We start from the raw sequence: 7,500 nt of genomic DNA, 5'->3' as shown, positions 1-7,500 counted from the left end.
TTTACTCGCCACGTTGATCCGTCTGACTTCTTTTCGCTCACTTGGTCCTGTTGACATGACCAGCAGGCCTGCTGACTCGGTGGCGAGAAGGCAGTGAGAAAGACATTGAGGGTACTTTCCCAGTGACTTTCCCTCCCGGCTCCCGCTTAGACCTTGGTGCGCGAGGGGACCTTCATGTGGAGGCCGTCGTCCTCCTCGTCCTCCCACTCCTCGGACACGCGGGTCAGGTACGACGACTCGCGCTCCATCTCGTACAGCTCTTCGTCTGCGCAGAACAAGAGGAGTCATGTGAGTACACGTTCAGTGAGTATTACGGGTATAAACAGATGCATCACGGGGGAAAGAAGTGGTGAAGGCCAGGTACCAATGGCTCTGAATAATTACCGTTGGCGAGAGGAGTCTTGGAGTCAATGGCGTTAAGAGTGGTGTCGTCTGTGCGCTTCCTGTCTGGCGGTCCCCAGTCGTGCGCCGGCCGACACAGCTGCTGTATGCGCTGCGGGATAAGATCTCACTTTACACATCTATCAGGCGGAAATATCGTGCATACACATGCATATACACACACACGTGTACACACGCACACACTTTTATGTTAGGAAACATCTGTGTTTGTGTGTTTGTGTGTGTGTGTGTGTGTGTGTGTGTGTGTGTGTGTGTGTGTGTGTGTGTGTGTGTGTGTGTGTGTGTGTGTGTGTGTGTGTGTGTGTGTGTGTGTGTGTGCGCGAGCGCGTGCAGTTCCTTTCAGCTCAGTTCAATCAATTTAAATCAACGCTTATCTATATACAAACAATGAAGCCGTCAGCACAAGAAACTCACAGCTTCAAGCGGTCCGCTTTTGCCGAGAATGAGCCAGACGGCGCGGACGGGGACGGCAGCGATGCACGAGAAGGAGATGCACCAGCCCAGGACGTCCGCCCAGACGGGGAACTCATAGTTGCTGTACGACGACGGCGAGTAGTCTATGAAGGTGAACAGGAGGATCATCTGCGCCGAAAGAAAGAAGGTTTGCGTTAAGGTTAGCCTTTGGGGGAAATCGGCGAGAAGTTTGGCTATTTTCAGTGTTTGTTTCTCTTTGACATAAGTTGAGAGCAAGCGATACTTACGAAAACACTTGCAGGCGTGATATACTTCCACACGAATTTCCAGTAATAATATCCTGCTGGATATCCTCCCAGCATACTCTTGATGTCGTCCATGAAATTATCGACCCCGTACACCCACATGATGGCGATAAGCTGTGGACAGCATGAAATAAAGGACGTATAAGCGTTACTGAAACTGCACGTGAATATAGGCCTATTACCTGTAGGTCCGAAATCCTTCCCGGATACCAGTCACCTAACCTCTATGGATGTCTAAAGATTATGCTTCTCTTTGCATTGGATTGCCTTTAACCCTCACCTCTAAACAACCGATCATCAGGGCAGAGTAAGTCCCGGAGTAGTTGTCGAGTAGCTGCAGGATGAACATTCCGTGGCGGGTGCACATGGTGAGACCCAAGATACACCCGACGGTACACACGACACAGCACATGGTCCTACGGATGGTGAGAAGAGACATTCTTACTTTCTTATCATAATTTTGTGTTAAATCTTTAAAAAGAACTCAACAAGCTATGGAAAACGAATAAGATGAAAGATCTATAAGAAAAGGATAAGAGAAAATACAGAAGTGAATGGATTGAAACAGTGAGGGGGATGAATTACAAAAAATGTCTCAGGTTAGAGCTATAAGCACACGAGACAAACACTGGTGAACGCCGTACTTATAGTGCCTGCGCAGCCCGAATACATCCACGAGGCACGTGATGACAGTCTGCACGATGGTGAACTGCGATCCGAGACCGAGCGTCAGCAACATCACGAAGAAGAGGATAGACCACAGCGGGGAGATGGGGAGTCGCGCCACAGCTTCCGGATAAGCCACAAACGCCAATCCCGCACCTGCGAGGCAAGGGAGTTATGTAGCTCATTGATTGGTCGATCTCATGTGCCTTTTTCCTGTGATTGCTTTTGTTATGTAGTTTATATCTAAAGTAGATCCGTAGGAATTATTCACTTATTTGACATAACACATGGATGTCGTTTCTAAATGAATTTCAGGTCAATTATCCTACAGACACAAGAGGACACAATCAAAAGATGAAATAGCCATCGGTACAATAAGACAATACTTCAGACGAAGTGACATAATGTAGGAAAGACCAAATGCTGGAAATTCAGCAAAAATGTCAACGCCAGTGATGATAACAAGAGAGAAATCACTCACCCTGGGCAGCCACCTCTTCCACGGGAACGCCGAGCTTAAAGGCCATGAAACCTACGATGCCGAATATGACAAAACCTGAGAAGAAACTGGTAGCGCAGTTTGCAATGCCTATGAATATGGCATCCCTGTTGATGGACGAAGGAAAGGAGGATTAAACTGGGGCATAAAGGGCCTTCAAATATTCTTTATGGATTGCCGTCAAATTATAGATGTACTCAGTAAGAACTGTAATTGTTTCTTACATACCAAGAGATCAAATAATAAATCATAACCGAAATTACCTTAAACAATTATTGTTGAATTTGTTATAGGACGCTAAGGTGATGAGGCCGCCCCAACACGGCCCGAGGGAGAAGAAAATCTGCATGGCCGCATCTGCCCACACCTGCACAAGGAACCGGTCAGGTAATCACCTCGCATGAGACACAATTCCTGCCTAGACTTAAGCTTTATGTTTCCAAGCGCTTTGAAACTGTCATGAAAATGCCGTGGCGGTTATTTACAAGGATAAAGGAAAGGACTTCGAAGGTTGATTAAGGACAACATAGGGACTCACCCTCGCCGTGAGGAGCTTGCTCCACTCGGGCGTGATGTAGAAGGTGATGCCGTCGATGTAGCCTGGCAGCGTGACCGCCCTTGCGAACAGGATGACGAGCACGGCGTAGGGAAACAGCGCGGTGAAATACACGGCCTGAGAAAAGAAAGCTATTCTTAGGGACTTAAACTTGATTTATTGGGGCCTCCGAATTCTAGTGTTTCATCGGTTGTTTGACTGTTGGTAATACTTATGGTTTGGTTCGCGTTCTCTCTAATCATACTTTTGTGCTATCAATACTATTACCAGCATCAGCATAACCATTATTATTTTCACCATGGCCACCACAACATTAACCAGTACCTTTAGTATCAAACTGATCAACTAAAAGAGTATGAAATACAATAGCAATGAACATTTTATAATGAAGTAAACTATCATTATTACACTATTAACAGTTTGCATGGATCATATCATGATGAATCATCACATTATTATCAACGTTAAAAAATACCGTTTGTACGATAGCAATGGCCGTCTACTGATTCCTATCAACAGTGTTTCAAGTCACACCATAATCCTAAGTGACCTAAACCGTACTTATTCCAAGGAAAGAAAGCTCACTTTGCCCATGCTGGTCACGCCCTTGAAGAGGCCGAGGAAGACGACGAACCACGAGAGGATCAGGCAAAGGCAGAGGCGCCACTGCAGCGTGTGGCCTTCGTCGTCGTGGAAACCCTCAGATATGTCCAGCATGAAGTTACTGTTGGGGAGATTAGTGGTTAAGGATACCAACAACACGAACAGCAGTATTTCAAGCTAAAGTCGGATCACAGTGATTATAATCAAGAGTTGATAGGTAAGCAGCTAGGTATAGATGGGCATGACAAGCTTGGCCAACGCTGAACACCTACTGGAAGTATTCGTCGGCTGGAAGCTTCATGCTCTCGGAGGACGCGTTGAGGAGCTGCCATTCCTCTCTCGACACGTCGGTCTCCAAGTAGCAGGTGCCGTTGCGGGACATGAGGCCGCTGTTTGCGGTGCAGTTCTTCGTGTCGAACCTACGAGGAATTAAGTTCATGTTAATTCACTTGTCTATTCAGGAATTAGGGCAATATTTGTAATGCATGAACTTATATGTTAATTTTTTTTCAGGATGCATAAGTAACTTGTATCATTTCTAGACTATATTTGTGACCAATTCACCACGTGCTGACTAAGCATGAAAAAAAAAAAAAAAAAAAAAAGGTCATAACACCTTCGGCAGGCCGCGGTGTTCCACCAGTGGTCGCATGACTGCCATGGCAGCTCGGCGGTGAAGGAGGAGAAGAGGTAGAAGAAGGCCCAAGCAATGATGATGTTATAGTAGAGGGCGATGAAGAAGGCGATCATGAACATGCCGATACCAATGCCCTGGAAGAGCGGCACCGCCTTCCAGATGGTGATGGGCCCCTCCTGCCCATACTGGCCGAAGCTCAACTCAAAGTAGAAGAGCGGCAGCCCGGTGATGCACAGCATGGAGAAGTAGGGGATTAGGAAGGCTCCTGAAATGCAAGAGCCTCGTTAAGGGGTGAAGGTCAGTCGCCAGCTTTCGGTCTCTCTGAAGGGATGTTTTTGAGAGCGAGTTTGAGCCCATTCACTCCCTCGCCCGGATTTTGTTGAAGCTCATCTTATCTGGCACAATAGGAAATACATTTGAGTCGGTATTGCATTCTGAATCGCCGATCCGAAGAAACAGCCGCACTTACCCCCGCCATTGCGGTAGCAGAGGTACGGGAACCTCCAGATGTTGCCGAGGCCGACGGCGAAGGAGAGACATGAGAGGATGAATTCGATCTTATTGCCCCAGACGCCACGTTCCTCGACGTTCAGGCAGATGCTCTTGTCATCGTCCGCGCGATTCACTGTAATTCGTATCTCCGTGGCATCAGTCTCCAGCTCTCCACTCTGCGGAAAGAAACACGCTGTCATTGAGTTTCGCTTCCAACACTATGTTGGTGACTTTCATATTCAAGGATAAAAAATGTATAAAGCTTATCCTTAATTCTTAATACTTGTGACGATGCTTTGATAGTTTCAAAGACAATTTTGTATAAAAGTTCCTTTGCGTTATGCAAATTTGTTTTGCTAGGCTAAGTGTGTTGTGTGTTTACTGAAAACTTATGTGAATGTTATGCACATTCTTTTTACGTAATTCTGACGTATTATTCACAAAATATGTAGTCTCCTTCCAGGCTTTCTTTTGCCATATGTACAGCAATTTAAGCAGATTGAACACACAACAGCATGCCATAGCGAGGGACGCTATTCAAGGTCCTTCACAGCACACAAACGCTCCTCGAGCTCGTGCTTTGAAAAGGGGCGTGCACTCAACCATATCATATTTTGAAAATGTATTTTTGTTAATTGATGTATATCTTTATCCTACTTTTTGATTATCCTAAGAATGTTTATAAATAGCCATACATAAAAAGGCTGGGAGAAACTAGAAGTCAACAAAATAACAAAGAGTAAGATTATTAAAATGATATAAAGGTGTTTAAAAATATATATTCCGACTCGTTTAATAAAATCAAAAGCTGTTAACTAGGCCGCTTAACATATGAACAATCATGTCAACGGTGAAGCAGAGAGGAAAATTAGAGGACGGACAAACGAGCTGCCAAAGCCCTCGTTAAGATCTGTCGCAGCCATGTTATCTGGTCTGACATAGAGACTGTAGTCACTGAAGCCACTGATTTGCTTTCCTCTGTGGCTGTGGACGCAAACTCACACAGCCAGACAGGGATCCTTTCGAATGCTGACGGCCATCGAAGGAAAAAGTCATATGAAGATATATTGACAATGTAAGATTTAGACAACAATATTGTATTCAAATATTCTACAATGATAATAGTTAATTTCCATCTTTAGGTAATATTTACGCACTGCTGCGGGAGTTTTACTTATGTGCATTTTTATCAATAATGCCCAGGGAAGTGTGAATAAAAAAAGATATTGAATAAGCGAGTGAGAAAAAAGAGAAAATAGAGAGAAATATATATATATATAGATAGATAGATAGATATGTATATATATATATATATATATATATATATATATATATATATGTATATATATATGTATATATATATACCTATATATATATATACATATATATATATATATATATATATATATATATATATATATATATATATATATATATATAAAGAGAGAGAGAGAGGAACAGAGACAGAGAGGGAGAGAGAGAGAGATGGACAGACAGAGAAGTTATAGAGATAAGGCTTCTGACTCCACCGATACAGCACGGACAACCAGAACGACTAAGCCATGCCTGACCTTTGCCTTCATCGCAAGGGAACGACTGCAGCCGAGTCGGCATCTCCCAGCACAAGTCGTCTAAGGAATGTATTCTGGTCCGAGTGAGCATCCCCCCCCCCGCCTCTCCCCCGCTTTCCCCCACGCGCGCTCGCCCCGCTCAGGTGAGGCGAGGGAAGGTGTTACTACAAATAGCTTTTGTTGACGAAAAGGCCAGAATAGATCTTTAATTCCCTCGAAGTCGCAAAGGAAATATTGTAAAGGAATTTGTAGCAAATAGCAAGAGAGAGAAGAAAATGGGGAAAATAATGACGGGAAAAAGATAACGGTTGTGGTGTTTCATTTACGTAACAGTTTTAACAAGTAATAACAGTAATAAATAATAATAATAATAATACGCCTAAATATGCATTTAAATAAAAGAGTGATGATGCCACGAATAACACTGCTAGCTGGCAATCAAGTTGTTAACTTGAATAACATAGAAGGAAGTATCTTGACAATTCTCCTATGACGTCACCTCGCCCCAGTTCGACCTTTACATCATTTCATTTTTATCTCCGTTCATAGATTTATGTGACCTTCGCTCGACATACACTCGCAATTTATAGACTCTTTCAGCTCACGAACGAGAAGACCTATGACAGTGACCAAAGAAGCATCACTCGAGCAAAATTTCTTATTTCTTTGACGGTGCGTGACCTTATTTTATGCTAGGTCGGTCAGATGATTCTAAAGGGTAAAGGGGAGGAGGCAGACTCGGTAGTCCGTGAAGGTGCTTGTCTATATGCACAACTAGTGGTTCAACATATATTGCATCTCCGGCCGTTATGCAATGATCGCCTGAATACAATCTCAAGCGCAGTCATTTTTCAAGATCCTGCGTCTTATTCTTCACATCCATTCAAGTTTTATCTACATAACTTCAACCTGGTGTGTATGAACAGGATTGAGAAAATGCAAATCCAATAAGGAGATTTAAAATCAATTTCAAAAGATCAGGGAAGCTGTGTGGCTCTCCTCGCCACCTACACTATTGATTGTCGACTTGGTCCCATTAGACGTCTGTCTGTGTACGTACAGTACAGCGTCACTCATTCATGTCTACTTTTTCAATGTCTTAAATCTTTCAGACATGGCTGTTATGACGTTCTGGACAGCGGCGCATTTTCCCCTAATATGTTATACCTAAACTCTGTCAAAACCGAGAGGGAAAGGCCGGGTCGATTCCAAAAGCGAATAGCGCGAGGCGGGGGGCAGGAACTTGCGCAACGTTATTTATAGCCAGAAACTGTAGAATCTCTCATGAGCTTTTTTGCAAGAATGAGGCCACCGCAGTTGGGCTGTAACCATGGCAACGCGCGCTCAGCTGGTCT

The 7,500-nt window shown here is 44.0% G+C and overlaps 1 protein-coding gene across 4 annotated transcripts in view; it reads right to left on the bottom strand.

The window, feature by feature from the left end:
- Positions 1-7,500, bottom strand: part of LOC122254640 (sodium- and chloride-dependent glycine transporter 1) — a 53,978-nt gene that overhangs the window by 2,710 nt on the left and 43,768 nt on the right. For all 4 annotated transcript variants that reach the window (XM_043018430.2, XM_043018431.2, XM_043018429.2 and 1 more), the window contains 13 exons: positions 4,552-4,750; positions 4,062-4,347; positions 3,718-3,864; positions 3,428-3,566; positions 2,825-2,959; positions 2,550-2,653; positions 2,269-2,393; positions 1,766-1,943; positions 1,402-1,537; positions 1,104-1,235; positions 817-984; positions 385-493; positions 1-265 (listed from right to left, as the gene is read on the bottom strand). The exon at positions 1-265 is cut by the window's left edge and continues 2,710 nt beyond it. In XM_043018430.2, the coding sequence (XP_042874364.2) occupies positions 147-265; positions 385-493; positions 817-984; positions 1,104-1,235; positions 1,402-1,537; positions 1,766-1,943; positions 2,269-2,393; positions 2,550-2,653; positions 2,825-2,959; positions 3,428-3,566; positions 3,718-3,864; positions 4,062-4,347; positions 4,552-4,750 (1,977 nt within the window). In that variant the 3' untranslated portion in view covers positions 1-146. The remainder of the gene's footprint in view (positions 266-384; positions 494-816; positions 985-1,103; positions 1,236-1,401; positions 1,538-1,765; positions 1,944-2,268; positions 2,394-2,549; positions 2,654-2,824; positions 2,960-3,427; positions 3,567-3,717; positions 3,865-4,061; positions 4,348-4,551; positions 4,751-7,500) is intronic.

The sequence above is a fragment of the Penaeus japonicus genome, unplaced genomic scaffold, assembly GCF_977035675.1.
Source record: "Penaeus japonicus unplaced genomic scaffold, GWHDUDI00000001_assembly GWHDUDI00000006, whole genome shotgun sequence".
In the NCBI taxonomy this organism is placed as follows: Eukaryota; Metazoa; Arthropoda; class Malacostraca; order Decapoda; family Penaeidae; genus Penaeus; species Penaeus japonicus.
Note: the sequence above shows the minus strand (reverse complement) of the source record. Positions and strands in the feature narration are given on the sequence as shown.